At 50.4% G+C, this 17,825-nt stretch overlaps 1 protein-coding gene across 4 annotated transcripts in view; it reads left to right on the top strand.

Moving 5' to 3' along the window:
• OS9 (OS9 endoplasmic reticulum lectin) overlaps positions 1 to 17,825 on the top strand; it is an 89,779-nt gene that overhangs the window by 17,279 nt on the left and 54,675 nt on the right. For all 4 annotated transcript variants that reach the window (XM_073576798.1, XM_073576796.1, XM_073576795.1 and 1 more), the window contains exon 7: positions 13,670 to 13,819. In XM_073576798.1, the coding sequence (XP_073432899.1) occupies positions 13,670 to 13,819 (150 nt within the window). The remainder of the gene's footprint in view (positions 1 to 13,669; positions 13,820 to 17,825) is intronic.

The raw sequence follows: 17,825 nt of genomic DNA, 5'->3' as shown, positions 1-17,825 counted from the left end.
AGTACCTCAGGGTACACCCACAGGTTTAGAGTGTACGAAGGAAAGGACACCAGAATTGAACCCCCTGAATGTCCTCCTTTCCTGGGAGTGAGTGGGAAAATTGTGTGGGATTTGGTGCACCCACTGCTGGATAAAGGTAATCACCTCTACACTGATAAATTTTATACCAGCATCCCACTCTACAAATCCCTCTCTGCGTGAGGTACCGCAGCCTGTGGTACTGTCCGCAAAAATCAGAGAGGCCTCCCAAAAACGCTACATGGACAGATGCTCCGAAAAGGTGAAAGCAGAGCCCAATGTAGTGACCACCTGCTGGTGGTCAAGTACAAGGACAAGAGGGATGTCCTTCTCTTGACCATCATACACAGTGATGGCAGCGCCTTCAGCACTGTACGGGGTACCTCTACACAGGTCAGCAAACCGACCTGTGTACTGGGGTACAGCAAGAACATGGGGGCGTTGACCTTCCTGGGGATGCTATTCGACACCTCCAAGGGTCTGGTGATCTCTCCGATCAACTCCTCCAACCGTACAATGTTTTGAGAAAGGCCAAGGTGTACAAAAAGCTGGCCATGCACATCGTCCAAATGGCAATGCTCAACGCATTCCTGCTGTAACGATGTGCACACCACACCGATACGTCGTACCTTCAGTTCCAGGAGGTAGTTGTTAAGGCCCTGATATTTGGCACTCCGGAAGGAGCGGTCCCCAGTACTTCTGGAACTGAAGGTGCTCGTATTGTACCAGGGTAGCATTTCCCGGGGAAGGTCAGCAAACTGAAAGAAAAGGTAAGCCGCAAAAAAGCTGCCAAGTGTGTTATAAAAGGGGAATACGCAAGGACACCATTTATCAATGCAACACCTGGCCTGTGAATGAAGGATTGCCTCATTGTACCACACCTTCATGCACTAATAATTTACTTTACAGGAAACAGATTAGTTCCAAAGGGGGCACATCTAGATAAGTTCCTTGGGGGGGGGGGGGGGGGTCTAGTTTCCAAAATGGTGTCACTTTGTGTTTTTTTTTTTTTTTGTTTTTTTTTTTGTTTTTTTTTCCTTTTTACTGTGTAGGCACATCAGGGGCTCTGCAAGAGGAACATGATGCCCGCAGACCATTCCATCAAATCTGCATTCCAAAACGTCACTACTTCCCTTTTGAGCCCCGATGTGTGCCCAAACAGTAGTTTTTTTCCCACATATGTGGTATCAGCGTTTAGGCACATCAGGGGCTCGTCAAACGCGACACGGCGTCCAATTTCAATTCCAGCCAATTTTAGGTTGAAAAAGTCAAACGGCGCTGCTTCCCTTCCGATCCCTGCCGTGCGCCCAAACAGTGCTCCCCCCCACATATGGGGTATCGGCGTACTCAGGACAAATTGGACAACAACTTTTGGGGTCAACTTTCTCCTTTTACTCTTGGGAAAATAAAAAAAATTGTTGCTAAAAGATCATTACTCTGTCGCCTTATTGGGGGACACAGAACCGTGGGTGTTATGCTGCTGTCCACTAGGAGGCGACACTGCATAATCTGAAAAAGATTAACTTTGGCTCCTCCTCTGCAGTATACACCCCTGGACGGCGTCAGCCTTCTCCAGTTTTTGCTTAGTGTCGCAGGAGGCACACCTAAGACTTTTTACTCCGTCTTTTTTCCTGGAATTTTTTTTCCAAAGGACTACAGATGAAGAAAAGAGGGTCTCCAGCGAGACTCCCGGCATGGCTCCCTCCTCGGTCCCCTATTAGGGGTACCCGGTTGAGGTCGAGGTGGCTCTTCCCCATGTCGCTCCCTCACCAGTCCCTCGGGTACTGGTTCGAGGTCGAGACCCCCTCCTTCCTCAGTTCCGTCTGGGTCGAGGTCGAGGCGACGATGAAGCCCCCTGACGGTGACAGCAGCACCCTCCCTAATCCCCCTCTGGGGGTATTAGGTTGAGACACCGCAGGTAGGGCCTGCACCAGGGACCCCAGTCTACCTGTGGGCTCCTTTTGGGACCGGGGGAGGTGCGGCGAGGCGCGGCACTTATCAGAGACCGGGCTCCCTGCGCCCCTGTCTCTGCAGCAATGGCACCCCAAGGGACCCTCCATAGGGCCCCAGTCACATATATGGCCCCACTGCCAGCTCTCCTTTCATTCTGGGGGGGTCTGGTTTAAATCCGACCCCCCCCCCCCCGCGGACGACCGCGCCTCCCTGGAGCCCTGCTGGGCAGGAGACCTCAAATTTAGGCCGCGGCCCCTGGATGACGAAAATGACACTGCAGTGTCATATAAAGGGCGGATCGAGGCAGGAGGGGCGCGCTTTTACATGGCCCAGCGCGCCTTTTTCCAGCTCTCCGCCCCCTTCCCTCTCCACCTCAGAATCCGGTGGCCACCTTGCTGCACCTGGAAGAACGCAGCACAGCAGTCTCCGGGGGGCACAGGACGTGGGACTTATCTGCGCTGGACCTAAGGGGGAGCACCGGTGGGGTAAGATCACAGCTGGGTCCTTGGTACTCAGCTGTGAATTCCTATACCATATAGCGCTCTCCTACTCCTTTCCTCTGCGTAGATACCCCTGTAGGGCTCAAGGAAAAGAACCAGGCAAGACTGCTTTTATGCAGTCTGCACAGCCTGCAAGGCCACTCTCCCCAGCGGCAGCACGTACCCGCACTGCTGGGATTGTACCCAAAAAACAGGATCAGAACCCCAAGAAGTCCCTACCAACGCTTCTGTGACCGCTACTGTGCCGAAATGGGTGACTCATGTCGCAGTCTATGACACAATCTATAGATAACCTGACCTCCACATTACTGCAGGGTCATGTCTCGGCTATGAACGTTACCCAGCAAAGGGATGTCCAGTCTCATGATCAGGGTGCTTCCGACAGTTCGAGGTCTCTCCATCCCGAAGTCTTCTGTCAGATCTGTCATCGTTGGGGGACCCCGGACGTGGATCTGATGGCATCCCATCTCAATGCCAAGGTTCCCAATTTCATGGCCAGGACGCGCGATCCGCGGTCGCTCGGAGCAGATGCCCTGGTTCAGGACTGGACCCAGTTCCAGCTTCTGTACATTTTTCCACCCCTCCCCCTGATCTCCAGAGTCCTGAGAAAGATCAAACAAGAGGGTGTTCCCACCATTCTGATCGCTCCAGACTGGCCCAGGCGTACATGGTACGCCGACGTCGTGCAACTCACAGCAGACGCTCCCTGGCGTCTCCCCACACGTCCCGACCTCCTATCACAAGGCCCGTTCTTCCACCAGAACTCAGGGGCTCTCAATTTGACGGCGTAGCCATTGAGACCTGGATTTTGACCCATGCAGGTTTTTCACCGGACGTGTTAAAACCATGATCAGAGCTCGAAAGCCAACTTCAGCCAGGATTTACTATTGTACCTGGAAGATTTTCTTCACATGGTGCGACTCTCGTGGGCAGATTCCACGTCCCTATTCTCTTCCAAAGGTCCTTGGTTTCCTTCAGTCAGGCCTGGACGCCGGGCTATCCCTGGGCTCGCTGAAGAGCCAGGTGTCAGCGCTCTCAGTGCTCTTTCAGAGGCGTATTGCTAACAAGCCGCAAGTGAAGACTTTTCTCCAAGGGGTTTCCCAATTGGTTCCCCCCTACAAACGTCCGTTGGAGACGTGGGACCTCAACCTGGTCTTGACAGCACTACAGTCACCTCCTTTTGAACCCCTTAGGGTGGTCTCACTCCGCTTTCTATCACAGAAAGTGGTTTTCCTGGTGGCAATCACCTCGCTACGCAGGGTGTCTGAACTTTCAGCTCTTTCCTGCAGACAACCCTTCCTGGTTTTTCACCAGGACAAGGTGGTTCTCCGTACAGTACCATCCTTCCTTCCGAAGGTCGTGTCCAGCTTCCACCTCAATGAGGAAATATCACTACCGTCTCTTTGCCCGGCTCCCGTTCATAAGGTAGAGAAGGCTCTGCATACGCTTGACCTTGTCAGGGCATTGCGTATTTACGTGTCTAGGACTGTTCCCTTCCAGAAGTCTGATTCACTTTTCCTTCCAGAAGGCGTTCGCAAGGGCCTACCGGCTTCCAAAGCCACCCTTGCTAGGTGGATCAAGTCCACCATTCAGGAGGCTTACCGCCTCAACTATTCTCCCCTTCCGGCCGGTATCACGGCACACTCTACGCGGGCGGTAGGGGCCTCTTGGGCCATTCGGCATCAAGCCTCAGCACATCAAGTGTGTAAGGCAGCCACTTGGACTAGCCTGCACACATTTACAAAACACTACAGAGTGCATACCCAGTCCTCAGCGGATGCGAGCCTGGGTAGACGGGTCCTGCAGGCAGCAGTACCCCAAGTCTAGAGAACTGTCAGCACAATATTAGTCCACTGCTTCCCACCCAGGGACTGCTTTGGGACGTCCCACGGTTCTGTGTCCCCCAATAAGGCGACAGAGTAAAGGAGATTTTTGTGTACTGACCGTAAAATCTCTTTCTCTTAGCCTTTAATTGGGGGACACAGCTCCCACCCTGTTGCCCTTGCGGGCCGTTGTTACGGTTGGGTTCTCATATTGTTGTTTGAGCCTGTTTTATAGTAGCCTTTTTTTTTTTTTACAGGCATGGTTATGTTTCTGGTATATTCCTCCTAATGCTTTTGCACAAAACTGGAGAAGGCTGACGCCGTCCAGGGGTGTATACTGCAGAGGATGAGCCAAAGTTAATCTTTTTCAGATTATGCATAGTGTCGCCTCCTAGTGGACAGCAGCATAACACCCACGGTTCTGTGTCCCCCAATTAAAGGCTAAGAGAAAGAGATTTTACGGTGAGTACACAAAAATCTCCTTTTTTCCTACGCCTCATTGGGGGACACAGAGACCGTGGGTGTTATGTTGCTGGCCACTAGGAGGACACTAAGTAAACATAGAAAAAAAATTAACTCCTCCCCTGCTGTATACACCCTGTTGCTGGCTGGGAATTCCCCAGTTCTTGCTTAGTGTCTGTAGGAGGCACTTGGGTCTGGTTTCAGACCCCACCGTTTTATTTTATTTTTGAATTTTCTGTAAATTTTTTTTTTTAATTAACGGTGAAGGGGGCGACGGTTCCTTTCTACGGCCCGCTCTCCCCCGAACCAACAACAGGCACGCACGTGGAGTAACCCTTCACGTACCTTTCCTGCGACGAACGGAGCTGATTCCTCTGACGATGGTTCCCATGATGGACGAACGGATACGAGGGCAAGCGCAACAAGATCACAAAGGAGTGCATGGAGAAGGACCTGAACAGCGCTTTTTTGGATGCCCTGAATCAGCCCCAGAGCTCTACGTCCCCTACCCACAGGGAGGACCGATTGAGCATACCTCTTTAAGCTCTCCGTCCCCCTGCTCAGAGGGAGGACCGATCGAGCATCCCCCCATTCAAGAACTCCTCCAGCTCTGCTACATCAGCCCAGGAGGATAAGAAGAATGGACTTCGGCGCTGACTTAAGCAGTGGAGTTGAGGTATGAGGTCGCATCCTGCCCCCGGGAGAAGCGCCCCCCCCCCCCCCGCGCGCTCAGCATTTTCAGATGGCCCCAGAAATTTAGTTCCTGGCTTTTCCCGGCCTGCTAGGCCGCAATTTCAATAGCACCGCCCCGGCGCCTACCACGGGTAGGCCAAAAATCGAGCCCCCTGCTTTTCCGGCCTACTAAGCCGCAATTTGAATAGCGCGCCCGCACTATTGTCGCCGCCCCCCTCCTCTTGGCGCCTCTCGCTCCTAACGGGACGTGCAATTTTAATCTTGGGGGCCATGTCTGTTACCGCTGCTGCAGTTAACCCTTGCAGGAGCAGCCGAATACCGGGCGACGCCACAGGGCCACCGTTTTTTCCTCCCGGGGGACATAACAGAGGACCGAGGGTAAGCGGCATCTGCCCTCAGATTAAAGCTTAACCCCTTCCCGGCACATTCTCTGCAGCCAGACTCTGCCGTTAACCCTTTCTGGAGCGCTATGCATCACTCGAACGAGACTAAGCGGGCTGTTAAGAAATACACCGCGTTTTTAACCGTGTGTACCACTTGCAAGTCTGATAGTCAAATAGTAAACTAGTAAATTAGGGAGAACGGTGTTGGACTAAGGCGGCCCAGATGAATACAGACATGAAGTTCTTTTAAGACTGGGGGCCTTTCTCACAAGAGTGCATATACAGGCATCAGTGTATAGGACTAATACACATGAGATGAGTATAAGGACATAATAATAATGCATCATGAGAGTATTTAATATGCAGTATTTTTGTGGGATATAGGTAATACACTATACTGGACTCCATAGATGCGATGTATTGTTCTTTCTGACCTGTAAATATGCCAATGCAATAGATATCTGATTTTGGAGAAATAGATATTTTATATTTTTATGAATCGCATTCTAATGATAATTGTTCATAAATGGTGGAAATGAGTTTAGGATTAATGATTTAGTCACTTAAGATAACCTCTAAAAAGTGCTTTGGTGCATATACTGAGGTGTTCTATGGCTAATGTTTGGTAATATTATTACCTGGCCATATTTAGACATTAAAGAGGATTGTAATCCGCTCATATCTGGACAATAGGAGGCGTTTCAAATACAACCTTATTTTATGGGCACGGTTGCACAGACACTATCACTTTAGGCACCTTAATTTGCATTATACAGTTTTTAATTTAAGATTAAAAGCTAAGTTTTAATATAATTTTACATTTATCTCCATACCAATTTGCTATATACAACACTTGCAAGTCTGCCCTACCCAGTGCACAATCTAATTCGTTATGCACAGACCGCGCGGCCTGCGCCCCGACCTGCGCTCCAACGCCCCTCGCAGCCCTACTGACTGGCTTCCTGCGCCTGGTACCCCTGAGTGGGCTGCGCCCTGTCACGGTCGGTGGAGTCTCTGACCCAGGCTATTCTCCCTCCGGGAGGACTATTTAAGTCAGGAGCCATACTCGTCCAAGGGATGGTCAGGTCTCTGAAAAAGCGCACACATGGCGCGTCCCCTAGTCACGTTCGCACTTCAGCATCAGCGACTCCTGTCTCTCGCTCCTGAGGCTCACAGTGAGCATGTCTCTGATTTCATATCTGACACGTCAGCCCCTCAGAATCCCCCAACTGATCAAGAGTCGCTTGATTCTCTTATAGAATCAGTCAACAGGATTCTCAGGTTGGACGAGGAAATTATTCCCGCTCCAACACTCCCTGTCTCATTTATGGAACAAGCGTGTGCGCTGTTATTTACCAGCCGTCCAGTAACATAGGGATTGGCCACATAAATTGCTCACTGGGCAAAAGTATACTCTGGCTAAATACTCCAGACCTATTGAAGGATTGATTACAGTTCCCTCCGGTGAACCTTCCTGTACCGTGTCTTGCTTCTACAACGCTCCTATCTGTTTCTGAGGGTGCCTCAGTCAGAAACCCCTCCGATCATCAAAATTGACTACTTGCCCGTTCAATATTTGGAAGCTTCAGGAGCGGCTTTTTCTCCATCCTTCGTGGCAGTTTAGGTCACCAAGGCAATGGCCGCTTGGGCAGAAGTCCTGATTATTTCATTCCAGGGCACCAATCTTCTCCGCAGGCAACCATTGTCGCCAGCCAGATGATTCACGCAGCGGTCTTTGTAGTAGACGCTTCTTTTGATACCGCCAATTGCGCGGCTCAGTCTGCCGCTAATGCAATCTCCATTAGTAGAGCCCCAGGGCTCTGCAGCTGGTGGGCGCATGCCACATCGAAAAGATTGACTTCTCCCCCCCCTTTCAAAAGGGTCGTCTTTTGAAGAGAGACTAGACCAGCTCATTTCTGATTTTACCAGGGGGGAGAAAGTAAATTCCTTACTCAGTAAAAGGGCTGTTCAGCTGTTTCTCAACCAACAGCCGAAACTATTTCGATCTTCTCGCAACAATCCCGGTTGGTCCTCTTCTGCTTTCTCTATTTGCCCAGACCTCATACGGACCTAACCGTTCTTGGAAACCCAGGCCTAGGGATCCTGGATCTAGGGGAGCCAGATCTCATAGATCTACCCATTGACGGCAATTGGGTCAGGACGCTGGTGCCCTTCGGATACATAGAATCGTAGAGTTGGAAGGGACCTCCTGGGCCATCTGGTCCAACCCCCTGCTCAAAGCAGGATTCGCTAAATCATCCCAGTCAGATGTCTGTCCAGCCTCTGTTTGAAGACTTCCATTGAAGGAGAACTCACCACTTCTCGTGGCAGCTTGTTCCACTCATTGATCACTCTAACTGTCAAAAAGTTTTTTCTAATATCTAATCTGTGTCTCCTCCCATTCAGTTTCATCCCATTGCTTCTAGTCTTTCCTTGTGCAAATGAGAATAAAGTTGATCCTTCTACAATGTGACAGCCCTTTAGATATTTGTAGACAGCTATTAAGTCTCCTCTCAGTCTTCTCTTTTGCAAACTAAACATTCCCAAATCCTGCAACCTTTCCTCGTAAGACAGGGTTTGCAGACCGGTCACCATTCTGGTCACTCTTTTCTGAACTTGCTCCAGTTTGTTGATGTCTTTTTTAAAATGTGGTGCCCAAAACTGGACACAATATTCCAGATGAGGTCTGACCGTAGAGGGAAATAATGACTTCACGTGATCTAGACTGTATGCTTCTGTTAATACATCCTAGAATTGCATTTGCCTTTTTTGCTGCTGCATCACACTGTTGACTCATATTCAGTCTGTGATCTATTAGTATACCCAAGTCTTTTTCACATGTGCTGTTGCTTAGCCCTATTCCTCCCATTCTGTATATGCTTTTTTCATTTTTATAGCCCAGATGTAGTACTTTGCATTTTTCCCTGTTAAAAACCATTCTGTTAGTTGCTGCCCACTTCTCCAGTTTATTTATATCTTTTTGAATCCTCTCTCTCTCTTCTTTAGTATTAGCTATCCCTCCTAGCTTTGTGTCATCAGCAAATTTAATCAGTTTACCCTCAATTCCTTCATCTAAATCATTGATAAAGATGTTGAACAATACAGGGCCCAGGACAGAGCCCTGTGGTACCCCACTTGAGACATTCTTCCAACTGGAATTTCTTTTCCCCCTTCACCCCGGGGGTTTTACTTTCCTTTTTTACTCCCCCCCCCCCCCCCCCCCCCAAAGAGAAAGACAAGAGCCTTCCTTCGTGCTGTTCAGGGTCTGCTAAAGGACGGAATCATCATTCTGGTCCCCCTTCACAAAAAGTTTAGCATTTTTTATTCAGACCTTTTTTGTAGTTCCAAAAGAGGACTGGACAATGTGACCCATTCTGGATCTCAAATTGTTAGATCCGTTTCTCAAAGTACGGTGATGCCGAATGGAAGCTCTCCCATCAGTTGTCGCTTCTATAGGAAAGGGGAGAGTTCCTAGCATCCATCGACATCAAGGACGCTTACCTTCACATTCCGATCTGCCCGTCCCTTTAGGAGTTCCTGCGTTTTGCAACTCACGAGAAACCCTTCCAGTTCGTGGCTTGTCCTTCGGACTCGCCACCGCTCCCAGGGTTTTTGCCAAGGTCATGGTGGCTGTCATGGCCATTCTTCACTCTCCAAGAGCGGTAGTATTACCGTTTCTGGACGAACTGCTCATCAAGGGTCTGTCCCTTCCAGCCCGTGAGGAATCTGTGGATAACAGTAGTTAGACTTTCTCGCCAAAGGTGGAAGATAGCCTGTGAAATGTCTTTCCCAGGACCGGCTCGCATTTCTTGCGAGTTCACCACCCTCCCTCAGGAGAGACCCAAGCCTTACAACAAGCAGCGTAGTCTCCTTTTCGACTTGTTTCTCACTCCATTCGTTTCACCATGGGAGTTCTCGGAAGGATGGTGGCAGAGATGGAAGCAGTTCCATTTTCCACCGTTCCACCTCCGTCCTTTACAACATGCGTTGCTGTTAGCTTGGAACGAGAACCCATTCTCCCCGGATCGTCGGATTCCTCTGTCCCTTCGGGACAGGCAAGCCCTCAGGTGGTGGACACTGAGGTCCTCCCTGAATCAAGGGAGGTCTTTACCCCCACTTAGATGGTTGGTAGTAACCACTGACTCAAGTCTCCTCAGCTGGGGTGCGGTCTCTCGTCGCCACACGGCACAGGGTCATTGGTCAACCTGAGAGTCACCCCCCCCCCATTAACATTTGGTGACACGAACAATCACATTAGCTCTACGGAGTTTCCACCTCACCCCATCAGGTCTCAATCCGACAACGCCACGATTTGTAGCTTATATCAACCGCCAGGGAGGAACCCGGGACAGGATGGCCATGCACAAAGTGAGTTACATCTTCTATGGGGCCGAGACCAACCATCCGCCCATCTCAGCAAGCCACATCCCGGGCTTGGAAAATTGGAAGGCAGATTTTCTCAGTCACCAAGGCATTACCTCGGGGAAGTGATCTCTTCATCTGGATATCTTTCAGCAGATTTGTCTTCGTTGAGGGACCCCGGATGTGGATCTCATGGTCACAAGATTGAACAACAAGATTCCTCGGTTCGTTTCCCGATCGCGCGATCCATGCGCCATCGGAGCGGACGCTCTAGTTCTGCCATGGCACTGTTTCCGGCTCCTGTACATCTTCCCCCCTCTTCCCTTGCTTCCGAGGGTCATTAAGACGATCAGAGCGGAGGGAGTACCAGTGATCCTAGTCGCGCCAGATTGGCCGAGCATGGTATGCAAAACTAATACAACTGGTCGCCGACGTCCCCTGGCAACTTTCAGATCGTATGGATCTACTCTCGCAGGGCCCGATTTACCACCAGAACTCCCCGGTCTTTGACAGCGTGGCCGTTGAATCCTGGTTTTTAGCTCAGGCTGGGTTCTCACGTCGTGATCTCCACCATGATTGGTGCTAGGAAGCCTGTGGTCATGCGGGTATATCACCGCACCTGGACAACCTTCTTTTTCATGGGCAAGGTTCATGGTCAATCACCTCTGGTGTTTTCCATTCTGGCCATATTGGAATCCCTTCAATCTGTATTAAGATCAGGCCTCGCGCTTTGCTCACTCAAGGGCAAAATTTCAGCCTTGTCAGCGCTTTCCCAATTTGCCACCAGGCTTCAAGTCAAGACGTTCATTCAAAGAGTTTTCCATGTGGCGTCTCCTTATAGAAGGCCACTCATGGGGCCTTAACCTGGTTCTCGGGGCCTTACAGGAGGTTCCTTTTCGGACTGCTGCAGGACGTGCCACTGACTGTCCTCTCTTGGAAGGTGGACTTTCTAGTGGCAACTACGTCAATCAAGACGAGTTTCGAAATTTAGTCCTGTCCTCCCGTTCTCCATTGCTGTATTTTCATCAGGAAAAGAGTTCTCAGGACGTCCCCGTCCTTCCTGCCCGAGGTCCTCTCCTCTTTCCATCTCAACGAGGAATTTGTTTTGCCTTCCTTTTGTTCCGGCGCCAGTCCATCGCATCGAGAAGGCCCTCCACACCCTGGATGTGGTTAGGGCGCTGAGACGGTACACCTCGCGGATGGTTCCCTTCCACAAGTCAGATGCCCTGTTCATGCTCGCGGATGGTTCCCTTCCACAAGTCAGATGCCCTGTTCATGCTCCCAGAGGGGCATAGGAAAGGTCTAGTCGCGTCATAAGCAACGCTAACAAGGTAGATTCGCTTGGCAATTCAGGAATCCTACCGTGTCAGGAACGCGCCTGTCCCAGCTGGGATTAAGGCGCACTCTACCCGGTCAGTGGGCGCCTCTTCGCCCATTCGGCACCAGGTCTCGGCAGACCAGGTCTGTAAGGCTGCGACTTTGTCCAGTCTGCATACTTTTTACAAGAAATTACGAAATTCATTCTCAGGCCTCTCCGCGAGGCTGCGACTTGGTCTTGCTTGCGTACCTTTACAAGCATTGCCTAATTCATTCTCAGGCTTCTGCGGTTTCGGCTCTCGACAGACGCAGCTTGCAATTGGCAGTACCACGGTGTTAACTCAGTGGTACATGGGGTATTAGCAGAAGTATTGCCCCCACCCAGGGACTGCTTTAGGACGTCCCACGGTCTCTGTGTCCCCCAATGAGGCGTAGGAGAAATAGGGATTTTTGTGTACTCACCGTAAAATCCTTTTCTCCGAGCCAATTATTGGGGGACACAGCACCCACTCTGTTTGGCCTATTGGCTCACTGTAGCATTTTTAGGTTTGACAGAGTTATGATTATTGTCATTCGTTTAATGCTCCTACTGCTTTTTTCACCGAACTGGGGAATTCCCAGCCTGTGAGAGGGTGTATACTGCAGGGGAGGAGTTAACTTTTTTCTGTGTTTACTTAGTGTCCTCCTAGTGGCCAGCAGCATAACACCCACGGTCTCGGTGTCCCCAAATGATTGGCCCGGAGATGAGGATTTTACGGTGAGTACACAAAAATCCCTATTTTTGTGACTAAAAAGATAAATCTTCATTTTTTTTCCTTCCACATTGCTTCTGCTCCTGTGAAACACCTAAAGGGTTAATCTTCTTGAATGTAGTTTTGAGTAGCTTGAGGGGTGCAGTTCCTAGAATGGTGTCACTTTTCGGTATTTTCTGCCATATAGACCTTTCAAAGTGACTTCAAATGTGAGGTGGTCCCTGAAAAAAAAAAAAAAAAAAAAAAAAATGGTTTTGTAAATTTTGTTGTAAAAATGAGAAATCGCTGGTCAACTTTTAACCCTTCTAACTTCCTAACAAAAAAAAAAAAAAAAAAAGTTTCCAAAATTGTGCTGATGTAATGTAGACGTGGGAAATGTTTATTATTTTGTGTGACATATTTCTCTATTTTAAGGGCATAAAAATTCAGTTTGAAAACTGCAAAGTTTTCCAAATTTTCTCCCAATTTTTGTTTTTTTTCACAAATAAACGCAAGTTATATTGAAGAACCTTTACCACTAAAGTGAAGTACAATATGTCACGAGAAAATATTCTCAGAATCGCCAAGATCCGTTGAAGCGTTCCAGAGTTATGACCTCATAAAGGGACAGTGGTCAGAATTGTAAAAATTGGCGATGTCATTAACGTGCAAACCACCCTTGGGGGTTAAGGGGTTAAGTTTTGCCCCCACACAAACACACTGACAGTGTCTTGAGAACAAAGCTGCAATAGTTGTTTGTAATGACACACTCCTCCCTGTAGTCACAGTAAGGCCATGTGCACACGGTGCGGATTCTGCTGCTGATCCGCAGCGTTTCTGCAGCTGCGGGTCCGCAGCAGATTTAGGTGCGTTGTACAGTACCATTGTTTTCAATGGTAAACTGGAAAACGTTGTGCACATGCTGCGGATTTTTCCGCGCGATTTTGCTGCGGTTTACAATCCGCAGCATGTCAATTCTTTAGTGCAGAAACGCTGCAGTTTCACACCTCATCCATTGAGGTGTAAAACCGCAGGACTTTAGTCCTGCGGATTTCACTACAAAATCCACAGAGCCAAAAAACTCCGTGTGCACATAGCCTAAATGTCAGCCTCATAAAATTGTTCCCTGCGTACATTTGATAGTGTTGCAAAAACTAGCGAACCAATGAAAGCGCGACCACGGGATCTGACAACATTGGGGACGTTTGTGGTCTGTCACTATGGAGACACTGAATTCTGTATAGAAGTAGAAGAAAAAATATCCCTTTTTTTTCCCCTCAAAACATCGTGCAATCCTGCTCTTTTGCTATTTATTTTATATACATTGTCTACACAGAATGGGAATCCTTTTATCTGCCCCTGTATTTCAGACAAAGGTTTAGTGGCAGCTTTGATCTTACATTAAGCAAATTGCATTCTCTTTACAGATGACACCAAGCGGATAGTGGAGGAACTTTCCGAAGAACTGAAGACCCTTGATCTTAAAACGTTAGCATCAAAAAGTGCAGGTTCTTTAGATCATGGAGAACCTGTGAAGACAACCGAAACCAAAGATGAGCATCAGCAAGTGGAGACTGGTAGGTAGCTTGAGATACAGATCGCTATTCGGACTTCATAGAAAACGCAGTGTGACAGTTTTATTGTTTACTGTGTTGTATAGTGCTGTATTCCATGCCATCCAAAATCATGTCACTGTTCTGGCACAAGGACATATTGAAATCCTTCATTCTGGACCCTACTTTCTCCTGAAAGCTGCTGACGAGTGGCCCCTGTACAGTGGGGAAAAAAGTATTTCTCGGTCGCCTTATTGGGGGACACAGAGACCATGGGTGTATGCTGCTGCCACTAGGAGGCTGACACTATGCACAAAAAAAGTTAGCTCCTCCGCAGTGTACACCCCACCGACCGGCAGGGAATTCCTCAGTTTAGCTTAGTGTCAGTAGGAGGTGGACACGGGTTTTTCATTAGACCCTTATCTACCTCAGTGTGCGTCGTTCCTTTTCAGGTTTCCGGAGGGATACAGTGTGAAGAGTCACAACTGTACTCCCACAAAGAGACTGAGTATGGCGTGTACTGCCACCCCGTATCCTCATAGCTCTCCGTGCGGACCAGAAGCTCGGCGCAGATGCGGGCCAGCGACGGATGGTCCTTGCCAAACGCCTCCCACCCACTCTCCCACCAGAGCCTGTCGGTCGGAAGAGGCGCAGACACGGGAAAGATTAACAGACAGCGTTGGATAAAGAAGGTACCTTTATTGGAGCAGAGGCGCAGCGCACGGAGCAAACCACCGCAAGGATACATTGGAGCGGCAGCGCTGCAGGATGCGGCCAGCGCCTTCGACGGTCGCCGCATTTCACCTAGGCCCCGACTGCGGTGCGGGCCTTGTCTCCCCCCTGCCTGTATTCATCGGGGGATTCATCTTCTGGCGCGGTTCTGGCGGCATCTTCGTTGTGTGTGGCCGCTGCAGCGTTGCGGCACTTCCGCGCCGCCCATTGCTGACAGGCGGCCGCCGTCTCTAATTTAGTCCCCGGCTTCATTTTAGGCCTTCGCGCCCGTCGCGGCCACGCCCCCCGCCCACTCATAGGCCGGCTGCGCTCCCGCCCGTTCCTAGGCCCTCCCACCGCCTCTCTTGGCCTGTGGCTGGGTAAGGGGGGCGGTTTCCTTTAGTTCAGTTGGCTAACTCCGCCCTTCTTCTTGGCCCTCCTGAACCGCGTTTTTTCATCCACCTCAGGCTGCCGCCATCTTTGCAGCCTGTCAGCCGGAGACGATAGACAGATGTCAGCTATCCCCTGCTGGGGTCCTGCAATTCTCACAAGCCTGGTACAGCGCTTTGGGGGACACCGGACCGTGAGTAGTTCTGCAACTGCAGACTGACACCCTCCTCTGCCTTTCTGTTCCCCAACCTTCCGGCTTTTCTTCAGGGTCCTTCTGTTCCATCTTTATGTCTAACTCTAAGTCTGAGCGTAGCCGGCCGCCGGCCCCCACGGGCACTCTAGTCCAGTTCGTCGCATGCCCCTCTTGCAATCGCAAACTTCCCTGACCCCGTTCAGGAGCCATCTATTGTGCCACGTGAAAGCGAATTCCCCATCCCTGGCTGGGCCTCGTCTCTTTCACAATCTGTGGCAGACCTCACCAGAGTGTCTCAGTCCCTAGTGGCCGTTCTTGATAGGTTGCCCCTGGAGACTTCTGCAGGGTCCAGCAGGTCGCAAGATATTCCATCTGAGCCAGCCAGCAGAAGCCGCAAAAGACCCAGGCAGGATCTCCGGCCGGAATCCTCTCCTGGCCTCACATCCCCACATAGTCCTTCCCAGCAGTCGCCCTCCCGTGCCTCCTCACCCGAGTCAGGTGAAGCGTTTTTAGAGCTGGATTCGGACCAGGACGCGGACATGAAGGTTACAGTACAGAACCTCATTGCTGCGATTCACCACACCTTCGAAATCTCAGACTCCCCTGCGAAATCCTCAGATCAGGAGGTTTCGTTCAGACGGGCAGAAACACCTTCCAGGGTCTTCGCCTCCCACTCTTGAGTTTGGCAAGACTCTTACCAGGGAAAGAGAAAATCCGACCAGGCGCTTTCAAAGAGGGAAGCGCCTCGGCTTGCTGTATCCGTTTGCCAAAGAGCTCACTGATAACTGGTCTGCTTCCCCCTCGGTAGACGCACCCGTGTCCAGACTTTCTAACAACACGGTCCTCCCGATTTCAGGTGTGACGTCGTTACAAGATTCTAATGATAGAATTATAGAATATTTAGCAAAGTCAGCATTTGAAGTGGCTGCAGCGGTGCTAAGCCCAGCCTTCACTTCACTTGGGTAGCGAAGGCCATAGCCACTTGGGCAGAGGATCTCCGCAAGGGCATCCTAGATGAGGCCCAACCAGGGCATTGGGCTGATCAGGCCAACCAGATCTCCCATGCAGGGGATTATCTACTCTCTGCCTCCTTGGATGCCGCGTCCTGCACAGTTCAGGCGTCAAGCAACATGGTGGCAGTCCGACGTACAATTTGGCTCAAAGCTTGGCAGGCGGATTTCTCTTCAAGAAAGTCCCTTTCCAATCTGCCTTTTCAGGGAGCGCGGCTCTTCGGATCCCAGCTGGACCAGATTAAGGACGCCACTGGGGGGCACGAGTTCCCTCCTCCCTCAGTCCAAGCCTCGCAGACCTCCGCTAAGACGTCAGTCTCGGCCCTTTCGGTCTTTCCGCCGCTTCAATACGGCAGAGAACTTCTCTAACCAACAGAGACTGCAGGCATGCCAGGATAGGAAGAAGGTGCCTTTCAGACCCAGTCCTTCCTGGCGATCTCACTCCTCCCAGGTCAGATCCTCCAGGTCCAGATCTGGACGGTCCACATCAGCATGTCTATCAACGGACCCCCGGGGGTCCTTCCCAATTAGGAGGTCGACTCCTTTTCTTCAGAGACGTCTGGCTTGCCTCAGTAGAGGACACTTGGGTCAGGGAAGTTGTATCATCAGGATACAAGATAGACTTAGTTTCTTGTCCCCGGGATCGTTTTTTCGAGTCCCGACCTCCAAAGGATCCTGCCTTAGTTCTGGGGTTCTTTGCGTCCATCACTTTTCTCCTCAATTCCGGAGTGATTGTGCCCGTTCCCGAATCAGAACGTTTCACAGGATTTTATTCAAACCTGTTTGTGGTACCGAAAGAAGGCGGGACAGTTCGCCCATCTTGGGCCTCAAGTTACTCAACTAGAGAGTCCGACTGCGTCACTTCCGAATGGAGTCTCTTCGGTCGGTAATCGCTTCCATGGAGATGCAGGAGTTCATGTGTTCAATAGACATTCAAGATGCCTATCTACATCTTCCCATATTCTCCGGGCATCAGAAGTTCCTGCGTTGTGCGATTCGCCAGGAACATTACCAGTTCGTTGCACTGCCGTTCGGTCTCGCCACCGCACCCAGAGTATTTACAAAGATCATGGCGGCGTTGATGGCCTTGTTGAGAATCAGAGGTCTCCTTCTCTTTCCGTACCTTGACGACATTCTGATCAAAGCTCCATCCTTTCATCAAGCTCGCCAAAGTCTTACCATCGTCCTCGACACCCTGTCCAATTTCGGGTGGCTCGTCTACAGGAAGAAGCCCTGTCTTGTCCCGACACAACGTCTTGTGTTTCTGGGTCTATTGTTCGACACTCGGCGATCGAGGGTTTTTCTCCCACAAGAAAAAATTGGCTCTCTGCAGCGGGATGTACGATTGTTGCAGATCATACGACTTCCATCTCTCCGAACAACCATGAAAGTCCTGGGAAAGATGGTGGCGGCAATAAAGGCAGTTCCCTTTGCCCAATTTCACTCCAGACCTCTCCAACACGCCATGCTGTCTCGGGGGAACAGGTCTGTCCTTTCCCTGGATCACCTATTTCGACTTTCATACCTGGTCAAGCGGTCACTCATCTGGTGGTTGACGTCACCTCTCATCCTCTTGGGTCGGTCTTTTCTTCCCATTCACTGGCAGATTGTAACAACGGATGCCAGCCTCCTCGACTGGGGTGCAGTGTTCCGCAATCACACTGTTCAGGGTCGATGGTCGACTCAGGAATCAGCTCTGTCGATCAACGTCCTAGAGATACGAGCG

Source organism: Dendrobates tinctorius, unplaced genomic scaffold, assembly GCF_039654945.1.
Source record: "Dendrobates tinctorius isolate UK_male_01 unplaced genomic scaffold, ASM3965494v1 ptg000051l, whole genome shotgun sequence".
Lineage (NCBI taxonomy): Eukaryota > Metazoa > Chordata > Amphibia > Anura > Dendrobatidae > Dendrobates > Dendrobates tinctorius.
This window is presented reverse-complemented; position numbering and strand designations above follow the sequence as displayed.